General features: G+C 32.8%; 2 protein-coding genes across 10 annotated transcripts in view; one reads left to right on the top strand and one right to left on the bottom strand.

Annotated features, from left to right (window-relative positions):
- The first annotated feature begins 3856 nt into the window (after positions 1 to 3856).
- Positions 3857 to 8148, top strand: PpV (Protein phosphatase V). The gene is made up of 7 exons (XM_011638467.3): positions 3857 to 4008; positions 4154 to 4249; positions 4507 to 4714; positions 4812 to 4891; positions 4968 to 5073; positions 5153 to 5314; positions 5427 to 8148. The coding sequence occupies exons 1-7, from the start codon at positions 3940 to 3942 to the stop codon at positions 5615 to 5617; spliced, it is 912 nt and encodes a 303-aa protein (XP_011636769.1). The 5' UTR covers positions 3857 to 3939; the 3' UTR covers positions 5618 to 8148.
- The window catches only part of Hr4 (nuclear hormone receptor 4), a 176800-nt gene continuing 166416 nt past the window's right edge, over positions 6190 to 16573 (bottom strand). For 7 of the 9 annotated variants that reach the window (XM_089083950.1, XM_089083953.1, XM_089083951.1 and 4 more), the window contains one exon: positions 6190 to 16395. In XM_089083950.1, coding sequence (XP_088940076.1) covers positions 16315 to 16395 — 81 coding nt within the window. In that variant the 3' untranslated portion in view covers positions 6190 to 16314. The remainder of the gene's footprint in view (positions 16396 to 16573) is intronic. The other 2 variants (XR_016141114.1, XR_016141115.1) reach the window with 2 other exon arrangements.

The following is a 16573-nucleotide window of genomic DNA, read 5'->3' as shown; positions in this document are numbered from 1 at the left end:
ACAAGTCGCCGTCGCCGTCGTACGTCGCCGTCGTGACCCACTTTCACGGCGGTGAGATAAAATCCATATTGTCCGCGAGTGTCCGTCGACGCTCTGACCTTTTTACTCCGCGCGTCCCACGTTCGTTCGTTCGTTCGTTCGTTCGTTCATTCGTTCGTTCGTTCGTTCGTTCGTTCGTTCGTTCGTTCGTTCAATCGTTCAGTCGTTCGTTCGTTCGTTTGTTTGTCTTCTATCGTACATACGTATGTATGTTCGTATGTACGTTCAATTCGCGCGCGCGCACGCGCATAACGGCTACGGAAATTCGACTGCGCGATGTTCGCTTCCAATACGTTCACGAGTGACGAGTCGATACTTTGTCCGATCGATGCCCGCGATATTGGCTTGCTTCACGCTACTTGCATACGAATTGTTCTTTTCAGTTGGACCTTTTTCTGCGGATCTTTTTCAATTTTCTTTTCACCAAGGTTTAATATATAGGCTGTCTTCCATTTATTTGAAGTGTAGCTTTTGATGATATTCGGATTAAGAATTTCGAATTTAGTTCTAATAAATTAAAACCTGATAAAAAATGTATATATATATATATATATATACATTTATATATATGTAATTAGAGATATGATAAGATATGATTATATATAAGGCGATATAAAATAAGTCCATATATAAAAATATATAATTATATATGAAATGATATGTATATAGTTATACATATATGATTATATATAAAATATGTAATTATATATTTTTATATATAATTATGAACATATTTTATATATAAATTATATGAAAATTTATTTACCGAGAAGTCTTTTAAACTAAGATTAAAGTTAATTTACATTGGTAAAAAAAAATGGATATTAGAAATGTATTTTATAAAATTAATTTACGCTTTTTATAGTAAGCATAATAGTTGATTGATATAAATCTAAAGAAATTAGTTTATAATTTTCATTAGGTTTCAAATATATTCGTGCAACATTCACTTGACATGCAAATGAATCTTTGTTTGAAGCTAGAAATTTGTATGTATTGTTAATAAATAAAATTGTTTTTAGATCTATTTTCCGTTTTTATTTTTCATTCTTCGCTGAAGAGGAGTTGGAATTAATTTGCGTTACTGAATGACAAATGTTCATTTATGTACTTTTTCGTTTTAGAATAGAATTCTCAACATGATGCAACTAAAACGAACAGACTTATTTACTCACGAACAAATGAGTGAAATTTTCAAAATCATAGGATAAAATTTGTGCCATTAGTTTATGCGAAAGTGAAAACCAAATCATTTTTTCTGTTCTTATTTTTTCCTGCTTAACAAGAGAGAGAAAGTGAGATTGTCCTCAAAATAGTCGCATCGATTTCATAGTTAACTATATCCCTTGGTCTCTCTCTCTCTCTCTCTCTCTCTCTCTCTCTCTCTCTCTTTCTCTCTTTCTCTCACTGTGTTCTTTTATATAATTTTTGCATCTAAAAAGCCTATTCTTTTCCATTTTACATATATTTGTAATCTTTTATTTTTTTTGTAGCATTTTTTTATCTCATGCAAGCAATATAACAAGACAGCAATTAAAATGAACAAATTTTTGTTGGATTTTTAATTGAAATTTTTATAAGAACAAAAAACGCAGTCTGAATATTCGCTCGTATTAGAAAATCGATGATAATTTTTGATTGCTCGATTTCGAATGAAATAAGGACAATATTCCGTGAAAGTGCATATATACACACATAAATACGTACATACATACATACATATCCTGTCAGCAAAATGTTAGCAGAATGTTGGCAAACTGGCAACAGATTTAATCAAAAAATGTTAGCAGACTGACTTCATCTGAGACTCATTCTGCTTACATTCTGTTGAAAAGAACTTATTGACATTCTGTGTCAGCAGATTGGCAACAGAAATTGAGCAGATCCTGCCATCAAATTGTGTCGCGCAGGTCCTACTCACTTTCTGCCGCCAATCTGACGGCAGATTGCAGCAGGGTCTGCTCGATTTCTGCTGCCAATCTGCTGGCACAGAATGTCAACAGATTCTGTCAAGTTTCTGGCAACAGTTTGCTAACATTGTCAGATATTACAGAACCGGTTAGCAATCTGTTAGCTTTCTAGCATCAGAAATTTATAACAGACTTTGCGCATAATCTGTCTTTTCAGATTTGGTTACGGGGTACATACATACATACATACCTACGTACATATATACATACATACGTGTTGGCACGTGTATAATGTAAATGTATAGTGCAAAAATATCAACTTATACGTAACCTGTTGGTTCTTAAATTCGGTCGATCGATTAGGGAACTTAAAAGTGGTTCCGTTTAATAGAATACGACATTGACTATCGTTATTGATCATTGACCTGTAAAGGCATTTGGTGACGTCCACATTATATATGTATGTACATGCTCTATATATATATATATATATATATAGAGCACACACATTTTGTGGTGTGTGTGTGTGTGTGTGTGTGTGTGTGTGTGTGTGTGTGTGTGTGTGTGTGTGTGTGTGTGTGTGTGTGTGTGTGTGTGTGTGTGTGTGTGTGTGTGGAGAGACACGTACATATAGGGTGTCCCAAAACTCCCACATTTGGAATACACTACGTGATTCTTTATAAAGAAGCTAAAAGAAACAACTTATATATGTAGAACAAAGTATGTATTTAAAACTTTGGAATGGGTTCGATCGAAATTGTTTAATTATTTCCTAAATTTTTATTATCTTTTCTAGGAAAAATAAAACAATTTCGATTAGAATCTATTTTGAACAATTTCATAATACTTATCCAACTCAATGTTCTTAATTTTAAATAGTTAAATGTTTTAATGGTACTGATTGCAAATTTTATTAATTTTCTAATTATTTTGTTTATTGTAATATTCATTTAGGTCGATTTATATGATTTAGAGTGATTAAACTGGTGGTACTTGTCTCTAGTGAAAATTATATTTTAGCGTGTAGTGACGAAACTTTTTAAGCAAGATTTCAACGCTTTCTCTCATATTTTTTAAAAGTACAAATAGTCAATAAAAACTTACAATATTAAATTAATTAATGTTAAATATATGTCTAAAAATTTATTTTATAATAGAGATTAGCAAACTTATCTCTTTCTTATTTATATTTCTTAATTTATTTTGGGGATTTATTATAGGGATTTTTTTTTGTTTAATATAAAGAAAATCACTAGAAGCATTCTGAAATAAAAATTACATTTTGTACAGTAAGATTGTATCAAATTTTTTATTGAGTGGAAAAGCATACGATATTAATCGTATTGTTTTTACGATATACATTCAAGGTTACGGCCTAAAATTTTTTATAGATTTCATAATTATTATATATGAAATTCATAAACAAAGTAATGTAAAGTATAAAATTTACAATATAAAATTATGAACAGTAAAGTAAAAGTCGAAAAAAATATAAATAAGTAAAAATCAATTAAACAGAATAGTTTCAAAACTTAGGAAAATAAATAGAAAAAGAGAGAAAGAAGGAATGAGGAGTGGTTTCTCTAAAAGTGGCTGATAGCCAATCAAAAAGCTTATAAGTTATTTTTAGAGGCACTTTTATAAAAGAAGATTCAAGAATTATGTCGTTTGTTATTCTTGTTATTTACCAAATTATTTACTAAACAAGTTATTTAAATAGGGATAAGGACAAGTGATGATGTAACTAGACTTGTTGATTTGTCTTTTGCTGGAAAATATTTCAAAATGTAAAAGCATGTAAAAGCAAAAAAAAAAAAAAAGAAACAGACCTTGAGACACGTTTTTATGTGCCTTCATGCGTATCCGCTCGAATGTTTTAACTGCTGTCGTTGCCGTTCCTACATGAGATCCAGCAACATCGGGCGCGCACGGACGACATATGTAGCTGTATGGGGGCGCGATCAGTATTTTCTTACGGTGCGAATCCAAAATGTCAGACATCGATAAATGGATAGAGATCGCGAAAGAATGCAAATACTTGCCCGAGAATGATCTCAAGGTAAATAATATGGTTTGTGCCGGTCGGTTTATCGCACGATAACCACCGCGCGAATAAGCACCGATTAGGTTACTCGTCTCTACGCATCTCTTCGCGTTTCATTTCTTCCGATCATAATCACATTAATTTTTATCATTGCCGACAGAAACTCTGTGACTTGGTATGTGATTTATTACTGGAAGAATCCAACATCCAGCCTGTATCTACTCCGGTGACAGTATGCGGTGATATCCACGGTCAGGTAAGTTCCGGATATATACCCTAACCTCAAAGGGTCCTTCGGACCCTCACTGTCCATTGCTATTATGTAGGGTCGACGTAAAGTCATCAGATTAGATTTTTAATCTTTCAGATTATTATATGTGCATCTATCACATTCATCATCAACATATCGTTATTCATATTGCTTTTTATAATTGTTTAATTTTCAAATGCTATCACTGTATAGTTATAATATGAATATATATTTGGACTACTCATGTCTTCGTGCTGTTACAGTTTTACGATTTAGAGGAACTGTTCCGTAACGGTGGTCCTGTACCGGACACGAATTACATATTCCTGGGAGATTTTGTCGATCGGGGTTACTATAGTTTAGAAACATTTACTCGTCTGCTCACGCTTAAAGCTAAATGGTCCGACAGGATAACGTTACTTCGTGGTAATCATGAATCTAGACAAATCACGCATGTTTATGGATTTTATGGTAAATATGTAATAACATTTGTTTTTTGATAATATACTTGATATTTATTTTAAAATAAAATTTTGATTTTATTCTTTTCTTTATTTGTCTGTTATAGATGAATGCCAAAACAAGTATGGTAATGCTAATGCATGGAAGTACTGTTGTAGGGTATTTGACTTGCTCACAGTTGCTGCCGTGAGTGTTTGTTTGAAAGATTTTTCTAAAAACTAAAATTTTATATTTTATTATATTAAGTAAAATACTGTTTCAGTTAATCGATGAACAGGTTCTTTGTGTACATGGTGGATTGTCTCCAGCTATTAGAACACTAGATCAAATTAGAACGATTGAAAGGAATCAAGAGATTCCACACAAAGGTATATATTAATTACAAAATTAGTTGATTGTATTATTATTGTGTATTAAAATTGAACAATTTTGTTTATCGTAATATAGGTGCTTTCTGTGATTTGGTCTGGTCTGATCCAGAGGATGTAGAAACATGGACGGTAAGTCCACGTGGCGCAGGTTGGCTGTTCGGTAGTAAGGTGACTTACATGTTTATGGAAGTAAATGACCTTAAACTCATCTGTAGGGCACATCAACTAGTACAGGAAGGTATGTTTTTGTCCACGAACAGTAACATTTCATCTTTATTATAATCTTTATTACAGTTTTTTAAAAATATTTTGCAAGTAGGTACTTATAATGCATATTTCTTATCTTGTAGGTTATAGGTACATGTTTAATGATAAACTTGTCACAGTATGGTCAGCTCCAAATTATTGTTACCGATGTGGTAACATAGCTAGTATCATGCAGTTCACGACAGTGGATCAGAGAACACCCGTGCTATTCCAGGCAGTGCCTGATTCCGAAAGAGTAATCCCACCTCTAACACCCACTCCGTACTTTTTGTGATCTATCTTAGTGGCTCATTTGTACGGGTGCAGAAGAGACATGTCTGTGTCTAGACTCTACGGAATCACATGATTTGATTAGCCAGACCCAGGCTGATACCATGACGGAACCATAACATTCATGAAAATATATCATAAACCGATTATACATTACCTAAAGAGAGTTTTGATTCCCTTAAAAAAAATTGTTTAATGCGTTCTACGATCAAAGTACGATACTTAGAGGACTGAATTGTCGTGTGATTGCTCTTATTCAGGGAATGTTCTTTAGATTTTTTAAGAACTTTATCAGGTTTTACATGTTGTAAAGCTAAACTTTTATATATATACATAGTGTCTGCCATTGCATCAGCCTGATTTTTGTAGCTCGAGAAAAAAAGGAAAATGATATTTTGCATCAGAGAAAATGTGAACATTTTGTGGTCTAGACGCTTTTGCTGTCTACTATGTACATTCTGTAGAACATTCATATCTCAGAGCAGCATTCTGGACTTTAATGTTCAAAAGACTAAGAGCTTTTAAATAATTTATGAGCGCGAATAACGCAAAATAGTCCAGTGCTGTATGTGTGAGTAATTAATTAAAAAAGAAAAAAAAAGAAACGTTCAAACATTCCGGCAAAAAGATACACTCTCTGAGTACAGTGAATGCTTCTCTGACATAATCGTTGTGCGTAGAATTCAGGTTTATTAAAGCGTGAGAATATATAGTACTGTTAAGGTCTTCCTGAACATATAAATGATCTGTTTCTGGTTTAGATACTGTGTGCTGCGTGCTGTTCTTTTTTCTTCTAAAAGCGCAATCAGTGTTCTTAGCAAGAATCGTAAATTCGGCTCTTTTTTGCCGAAGTACAAATAGCGTATAGCAGTAGCCAAAGTTTTCCTGCTTAGGTAAGGAAATCCGATAATTTTTGTCGGATTGTTGTAGTATCTGTAGAGACTTTTCTCTTATTATTTTTATGCACATGACATTTTTTTTATGCTTAATTTTAAGAAATTCTAAGCTCAAATATCGTCTTTAAATTATCTTGACACGCATTTTTTCGAAAAAGATATTCACCATTTGTTCGTCACACTTCTCTCTCTCTATATATATATATATATATATATATATGTACAAAGCAATATTTTCAAATACTATTGCATTCTCCGAATCTTTGTACAGTTTCCAATATTGTATGCCAAATCGCTGTCGTACTAAATAATCGTAATTAGCTAATTGTTATAAGTTCATTAATGTAGGGAGCAACTTTAAAAGGAAAAAAACCGAGACCCTTAGCAATGTGCCTCTAAATTAATAAGTGTTTGTGTAATATAATGATACGATATTGATATGACGTAATTAATGGAAATGCACCGGCCATTGCGTATCATAAGCCTGAATTCTGACCATCGATTTTTACTAGCTCACGATAATTCCTAATCGATCACAGACCCGACAAATACGGCATTGGCATTGTGGCACAGGCTGTCAAGTTGAAACTACTCTATTTTGAATTTTGTGATATAGACCGATGGAGGCGTGTGCAATGATCATGTCGACGTTTATAACGACTCTCCTTGTCGCACCATTCGAAGAGATTTTGTGAAGACCCGTTATTCCAAGAAATATAATAAACTTTTGAACAGTGCCTTCAGAACTATAACATGACGGTCTACTAGAAATATAAATGCTTTCTTACTGACAGATTATCATAGACGAACTAACAACTAAGGACGAAGAATCATACAAATACCAGAGCTTAACGAGAAATGCGTATATGTGGAAATTTTTATCGCTCTTTCTTTCTCTTTTTACTCTACTTCATAAACTCTTTATTATTTAGAATTATAGCTATTATTTAGAACAAATCTTTCCTTTTTCGAAACTTTTCTACGTTATATTTACGTTTTACTACCCTTTTAGATCTTACTCTTACATTTTACATCACACGCGCGGGATATTCTCTATTTGTACTACAATTTATTACAACGTATGTACAATTGCGCAATACTTTGTGCGAGTAATGTATTACATTAGATAGAAGAGTGCATCTAGAATGAAATGGGACACGGAGCTTGCGTTACAAACTCGACTCGCTACATTTGCAGCCTCCGAGTCGTGAAACGGTGTCGCAACGACGGGAACGCCCTATCTGCGGTACGGGTATCATAGAAATCCTAAAAAAAAGTATTAGCTTCTGTATCTACTATCGGGGTGTTCGCGGCGTTTCGTTTACTGGAATGCCTCTGTCTGTGATCGCTTTAATCTTATCGAAGTGTCCAAGCGCTTGCGGCGACTCGATATTAATAATCGGTAAGCTCGCGAGAAAGAGAGAGAACAAATAAAGACAATTTGCAAGATAAAATAAAAATAACGAAGACTAATTTAGCTTAATATGCTCCGTGCGGGAGCTTGAACACTGCGCATAATCCTTAAAGATCTCACAGGTAGACACCATTATAAAACGATCATCATGTACCTTGAAAGTATAGACTTTGTTATGTTAATGTAATGAAGAACGTCTGTAATAAAAATGCGCAAAAAATCGCACTCGATCGTAATATATCAATAATATTCCCGGTATGTGTGCGTGCGTGGGTGTGTATGTGTGTATATATATACATATATATATATATACATATGTGCATTTATTATTGCGATAGTGAAAACAAGTACAAATCGATATGAAGGAGCAGCATGCAGGAAAGTAGGTACAATATGTAATTAAACAGCACACAAGTTTTTTTTTATTAATCTTTAATCAGTTTATTTACTCGTAATAATATTATTTTCATCATATATATATATATATAATAATTCTATTTACTCCTTACTATTTATATATATATATATATATATATATTTATTTATTTATATATAATAATATAGTGTATTTATGTTCAATATGTATAATATATTATCTACATTTATAATCCCTATGAAAGGCATCTCCAAACAGACTTCAGATTTACTTCTTTTTTTTTTCTTTAAATATCTTATTTATTCATAAAAATACAGGGGGGTTCATGCGCCATGCGTGAAATTCGGCCTGTTTTGCCCGAAACCGAAAGTTCTCGATTAAATCAGTCGAATTATGCTAAATAATGTACTTGGCTGCTCCAGTGAAATTATAAATTTCTTTTTCACTTATATACGTGCATCTAATATGTTCATAACAATTTTAACCGATTTTTATTGCAATTTGTAGTTCATATTATATTCTCAATCATATTATATTACATTAAAAATCGTAATGTCACAGTGGAATTCGAATATATATAATAAATGCAGTAACAAACGTATCGACTGACTTTCGTTGTTGATATGCACGAGATTTTTTCATACAGCAAAGGAGCCGACAGAGATATTGAATTTAGAAAAAAAAAATCACCTCGAAGTTGATTGGTGTTATAATTAATTCATCTAATTTCGTCGAGTAACATGATTTTATCAATATCGAGATCTGTGATCTTCGTCAGTCTTTTAATTACTCGCGTATCGCGTATCTATGATTAAATCTACATATACAAAACGTTGCGGGATGCAAAACATTGTCCGTTCTGAAAAGGCAGACTTTATCTATGGATATTTTGTCTACGGAAAGCAGAGTCGAAACGTTATATCAATTTCCGCGAAAATAACGCATAATTGACTTTTATCAACGTGCTTCTCGCTGTTATAAAAAAAAAAATTGCAGCGAGACGCACGGCAGGAAATCTATCACGTAATGGACGTCGACATCGCGAAGGCCGATACTCGATTTCCGGCAGAACGGCGATTCACGCGATGGCGCCGAAATCTCAGTTACAAAAGGAATATAATCGAAGATAAACGAGATAATAAAAACGTACTTCTTCCTAAACGTAGGTAGAAATATGGTAACTTTTGACTCACTCATTGAAAAAGTATCTCTCTCTCTCTCTCTCTCTCTCTCTCTCTCTCTCTCATTCTCACTTTCTCTAGCCAATCCTTCGTGCTTCCCTTTTCAAATGTCGTTTCTGGGTTAAACGTTTGTATTTCTTCTCGTGCTTTTCTTTCGATAAATCGCAGCAAGGGGCGCCGATTTTTTTCATCTCAATCAAGAGCAAACGAAGATATGTGCGCAACAAGTATTTTTTTCTATATAGAAAATGAGTAGAAAATTAAGAAATGCGAAGAAAATTACACAAAGAAATACATAACAATGGAATAAAATTAAATTTACGCTAGTTGTTAGAACATGAGCACCGGCAAATTAATTAAATGCAACAAGGCACTAGGATCGTGTACAAGGATTGACGTGATCTATATTAACAAACAAGGATAGATTTGATAGCGATTCTACGATGACGGAACATCAGTTATGAAATAAATTGCTCAATGTTAATTTCGATTAGATCAAAATCTTTACGACTATAATATCCATTTCTATCAATATAGATTAATCTTGGTTTAAATTACTTTTTATCTTTTTTAATCCTAAATATCAGACAAAGATAAAGAATAGATTAAATCAAGAAAAGTTAACTTACATTGACAGAAATGGATCTAAGAGTTGCTTTAATCAAAAATGTTGAAAGATACGAGATTTAAATCAATATTTTTCAAAGGTTTATTAAACCGTTCAAAGATTTTCCGTTCAGATGGATTTGAAAGAATTATGTTTTTGTGCAGACATACACACTTTTAGCGTCGAATAACTCATATATATTCATCGAGGAAATGTTCGCTGTTTAAAATGCGCGTGCTTAATTCGTACTCTATATTGCCGGTAAATGCAAAATAGAGATGGACCGAATGATACGAGAAAAATTTTTGTGCACACATTTTCGTTTGCTTCCCCGTAATCACAGGAGCATTACGGCGGCGCCGCTTGCGGCTTTCGTAAGTCGCACAAGTATTCAACACGGAATTATACAAAGACAGGACTAGTACTTTCAACATAGTTATATTATTAAATCTTTCGTACAATATGTACACAAAGTTGAACCCATAAACGAGAGGCGCGCACTGGTTTTTTTTCGCGTTTTTTTTTTTATTTTTTTTTCTTTTTCGTTAGATTTCTTTCTTTTTTTCTTTCTTTCTTTTGCTCGATAGACTCTCACTCGCACTTAAATATTAAAAGGTTGGGCATGATAATACTCTTTGTAGTATAATGCCCTAAGTCTTGCTGATCCAACACTTTAGCTCTCCCGTAAGCAGTTGCTATACTCCCAGACATCGATGTGTTGCACAATGTGTTGTTTCTTTTTTTAATAAAATATATATCTCCTGACAGGTATCGCTCCTGTTGTCTTTTGAACTTTTATTTAATTTAATTTAAAAAAAAATATTTTTCCTATCGCACGATTTTATAATCTTTTCTTAATTGCATTATTTAATCTTAATTAAATACAAAAGCTATTCCACAGTAATTAATAACTTAATATTTTATACATATTTTTCTTTATGTATTTACAATGAAATTCGTATGAAATAAATATTAAATTTATCTTTATTCTAAAAATTTAAATTTTAAAAATTATTTGAAATTCGGAGAATAAATTCGTTTTATTTCTTTTGTCTTCTTTGCGTAATATTTTCGATCGCTAAAATTCTTGAATAATAAAATTAATTATCAAAAAGAACAAATAAAATATTAAAAAAAAAAATAAATCCTGCATGACTTAAAGAATCCACGAACGAAAAGAGCAGCGCCAATCCATGGAAATTCTATAAAAAAAAAAATATATATATATATATATATATATATATATATAAAATCTACAAGAGATGAAACTTGGTCTTTGAAACTTTCGAAAATTCTATTTTCTCTCTCCCGAGGATGACACTCTGTCATTCATATATACGCTAACAATAAATAATACGTCATGAACAATTTTTTGGCAGGAAGTACGACGATTTTACGAGTTAACGATAACAGTAGACAATAAGAACCGAGGAAATGATGGAAAAGCAAACGAATGACAGAGCGTATTGTTTTTATGTATAATTTCAAATTCATATTGCACAATACTGGCTCGACCGCAAGTATGCCGTTAAAAAAAAAAAAATATTAAGTTCATTCTGTACTTTGTTGATAATACGTATTGTTATCTTGAAATTATAAAAAAATATCGCTAATGATAATCGTAATAGCAATCTTGCATTATTTAATATATTCCGAATAATCGAAAAATGTTGTGTCGCATTAATTGGTCATTATTAATATTCTGCGCAATGTTTTTTTGATAATGAAGATACCGTTAATAATCTATACTAGATAGAAATGTCCAAATATATCACAGGAATATTATAAAGATATTATGATATCTTTAGAATACCTCTGCGAAAATTTCTGTTGTATGAAAAAGTACAGAATATCCTTATAATAATCTTTTCAATTGCATTTTTTTACATATTTTATACATATAATTTTTCTATCTTTTTTTTTTCTTCTCCTTTCTCCAAAATTTGAATGCACACGCATTTCTTTAAAAGTGCAAAAAATAAATATAGCTAAAAAAGCTAGATCTCCTACTTTTTTCCATTGCTATGAGATTGGAAATCTGTGCGGATTCATTTTTTGAAAGAAGATGAAGTATCAGCCGGAACGGCAGTGCTCATCCCATAATGCCCGATTTTTTTATCCGGATGAAGCTAACCGACATAGCAAACGAATCGGCCATAAGCGAGACATGTTTTTCTGTCTGATTAATTTTTTTTTCTAATTTCCTTATCACGCGACCTCGTCGACTGTATGAATGAACATAGAAACGATCGTACGATGATGTCTGGGGAATACAGAAACCGTTACACCTAACTTTCCTTAACGTCAAATAATATACAACGTTTACTGTATGAAGTATCCCATCGTTTAGTTAAGTCTTATAGTATGGACAAGTATCTCCCTAGGCGAGTAGGCCCAAGGTCTGTGTTGTAGTTTGTGTAGATTTCTGGAACGTTCGGTTCGTGACCACGGGTTCAATTAGAAGATTGGGAAGAGATAGAAAAATAATAAAATAATTTCAACTGTCACGTTTAATATCCATTAACAAAAATGATCGAAACTTACTTATTCAGTCGAGGCGATTGACATAGCTACTGTACATTAATTCTGTTCATTAATTTTAAAAGAAAAAAATAAATTTGTAATGATTATTATAAACTTATTTCGATTACTTATTTTATAATTTTCTGATCGATAAGTCAATTACATGCAGTTTTTCAAGTGATTATAAAAAAACGTTTCAAAATATTTAAATTGTTAGCAGTAAAAGTTTCTTCGATTTCTTCATTAACCATTTATAATAACTGTACTTCAATTATGCAATAATTATTATTGTTTTTTCTAGATTACAGTTTTAAAATAAGTCAAAAATACAATTAAAATTAAATTGATTAATCCGGGAAATTGATTTTAAGGAATAATTCTATGCACAATTTGGTTGAGACTGCAAAAAAATCAAGAAGAAAATACATTTGCATGCGTTCTTGGAGAACATATGTAAAATCCATTTTCCAGCCTTCAGATTGTCCTCGTGGCCACGAGCTTATCAGGCGATTAGCGCATGTTTACGATATCTTCTATGGAGAGGCAAGATGAAACAATCACGTCGGCAGAACGTGCGCAGAGTAATGCGTTACATGCGTATACAAGGAGCAATATCTTTCAAGACACAGATGATTTTTCGATTGGCGTGTCAACTACCGGTTTCTTTACCCTTTTTGCAATTTTGCAACGCGTCCTCGCAAGTAATTGAGCTAGGAGCGTTCAGTATCCCAGTTTCGCGAGGTTGATTATCACAATCCATGGTGGATACGTATATGCACATTCGCGTATAGATATATGTGTATATATATATATATATATATATTTATATATGTATATTATTCGTATTTAGTAAAAAAGAGAAGAAAACATCTTGGTAAGGGACGATTTTTTTGGTGTAATCTTTTATAGTTGCTTGAGTACTCCGAACGAAATATCGCGAAGCTCGCGATACTGGGATACGAGTACAGCGTTTCGTTTCTTCGTATATACACGTTCCGCTTATTTCTTTCTTTTTTTCGTCGTAATACTATGAAAATATCGCTTCAGCGAGGAATAACATGAGAGAGCTTACCGCTCTTCGTACTTTAGTCGCGATTATCGAAGAAACAAACGACACGCGTACTGCGGACGATTCGATTCTCCATTTCTTATTTCAACATTGCGTATATATTTATGACAACCTAATAAAAATGCAAAAAAAAAATGTCTTATAAAAATGTTCCACGTTCTTAAAAAATAAAATAGAAAATTTGGCAAATATAAAAACAATATAAAATCTCTTATAAAAAATCAAAACAATGTAGAAATTTATCTTATAATATCTTTTACAATACAAAAAATTTATGTTTCCTTTGCAAAAATATCACAAATATTGTGTATAATATATGTTTACAATATTTTCAATATTAATTCTGCTTATTAATTCATAAGGCCATTATTCCGTATGCTAGAATTTTTGTACATAATAATAAAAGAAATTACTAAGTAAAACCGACTAGAATTCAATCATCAAATAATTGAAAACCTCCATTTATACAATAAACATATAATAATTAAAAAAATAGAGAATCGACTTTATAAACATCTCTATTAACATAATTAATAATTCTTATATTTTCTCTTCTTAAAAAATTATAATTTCATTTATTATTCATTATAATGACGAAACTTTTTCGTTAATTTATGGATTTTGTTCTCACGACTCTTAATTAAAAGTCCCAGTCGTCTTTCTGAAAACTATGTTACAACTGGTACATTAATGTAAGTAGAAAGTTCAAAAAAAGCAAACCTTCAAGAAAAGTCACGAATGGAAATTCGATGATCGTCCGAAGAACGCGCGACGCGAACGAGAAATCCTAGGACTGATGATGCATATGTTTGCGCGGTAAAAGTCGCATCGAAGGCATAAATGAATGAACCATTATTATAATAGAGTAAGAGTCTTTTGCGTTGCGCGTTTGAACCGTTACTTGTGGAGTGTTGAATGACGACAACAACGACGACGACGACGACGACGACGACAACGACGATGATGACGACGATAATCATGATGACGACGAAAACGATGATGACGAAGACTCGATGTTGACTGTCATAAGATACGCGTACGTAGCAAATACTAACATCCGAATGTATATGGTGATAAATATATACGGACGTGAGACACCGAAGTTCTTACGTACAATTTTGTTTCTTTATGGCTCTTCTTCCCGCGGTTACGTTATCTGGACATCGATCAGTGAACCCCAGTCACTTTCTGCTCTTTATTCTCAAATTTCACATGGATCTCCTTGTGCCGATTCGGCGGATTCGAGGTGAAAGTTTGCACTCTTCCTCTCTTCACTCTTCTCAGTTGGTAAGATTACGTGATCGATATCCTGAAGACTCGTAACGGACTCCCGTCGATTATGTGTGGGTACGAGTAATAGTGCGAGAGAAGAGAGTTAGTAACTACGGTAGTATCACACTCTTTACGTACGTCTTAACGTTTTGCACATGATGAATGTGGCGAACGACAATTGCGAGGAAAAGATCACATCGATCACGTCGCGACGAGGTTTGCGGCAGATATTTAGAAGATATATGCGTATTTATATCTACGCGCGCAGGGACGAGGCAGGTGTGTGTATGTGTACGTGTGTGAACGCGTATTAATAAAATTTGATCGTGATGAATCCATGATTTCGTGTCGAAAACTGGGATGACAAGAAATCCGTCGTCGATCATCGGTCGATTGATCGATTTGGACTATTGATCCTTCAGTCAGTCGTTTCGTAGTGTCTGCTGCTGTTCTACATGCTTTTTTTTCTCTTTTTCTTTTTCCTTAGCTTCGAGAGCGGTAGTAATAGAAAGTGGCGGTAATAGTAGCAGTAGTAGTAGTAGTAATAATAGTAGTAGGTGGCCTACGGTGAGCGGTACGTAACGAGAGTCTTATTTTATCGATCGGATTATGCAATGTGAACACACAATGACGTAGTTGCGCGGTACGTGTTTGCGTACAGAAATATATTATTATAGTCTTTTAGTTTCGATAAAAAAGTTCAGTTCCCACCTCGATTGATTGCCCATCTTCGAGGTGGCGCGCTTTCTTTCTCTCTCTCCCTTTCTCTCCCTCTCGCTTTCTCTCTCTCTCTTTCGCTCCTCTAATTTTTATATATGTATATATATATATTATATATATGCTCTTTCTTTAATATTTTATTTAAAATCGTTCTTTTCTTTCTTTTTTTTTCTATCCTCTTTCTGGTTACTTTCTATCATCCACTCGTGTTTTTTTCGTTCCTTTTCACTCGAACGATTTCTTCTTCTTCTCCATCTTCCTTCGTTTGTACAACGCAACGAACACACACATTTATATTATTTATATTATTTATATATATATATATATATATATATATATATATATATGTGTATATACATATATATGTATATACATATATTTGCATGTATATATTGATATGTATATACATATATACTTTTATGTATTTATTATACATACGCAAACAAAGCCTTTCCCCATTCGGCTTGAGTCGTCTCTCTTTCTCTCTCACATTGGGCTTTTTTTTCTTTCTGTCTCTCTCTGTTAATTTGTTGCTTGTCCACTTGTTCGGTTTTTTTACTTTTTTTTCTGTGTATATATTTATAACGTATGTATAGTATGTATATAGGTATTCAGCTTCGTTTATCGTCACTTTGTTTATTTACTATCTTTGAATTGCTGAGTTTAATAGGAAAGGAACGTAGAACATTTTACTCTCGAGTAGTAAAGCCGCCGCCGATTGTACCTGTAATTCAACAAGCAGATGGATTCTTTATTTAAATGAAGTCATTTTGTGATAATTGTATTCTACATGGAACGAAAACAATTCGAATCAAAAGCGCTATCACTAGATCGTTGAATAATAAGTGTTTTTTTTTAAGCCGGATTCAGATTAAATAAGCAAACATGAACAAACGCAAATA

Source organism: Pogonomyrmex barbatus, unplaced genomic scaffold (genome assembly GCF_055798465.1).
Source record: "Pogonomyrmex barbatus isolate J1 unplaced genomic scaffold, ASM5579846v1 scaffold8, whole genome shotgun sequence".
Lineage (NCBI taxonomy): Eukaryota > Metazoa > Arthropoda > Insecta > Hymenoptera > Formicidae > Pogonomyrmex > Pogonomyrmex barbatus.
This window is presented reverse-complemented; position numbering and strand designations above follow the sequence as displayed.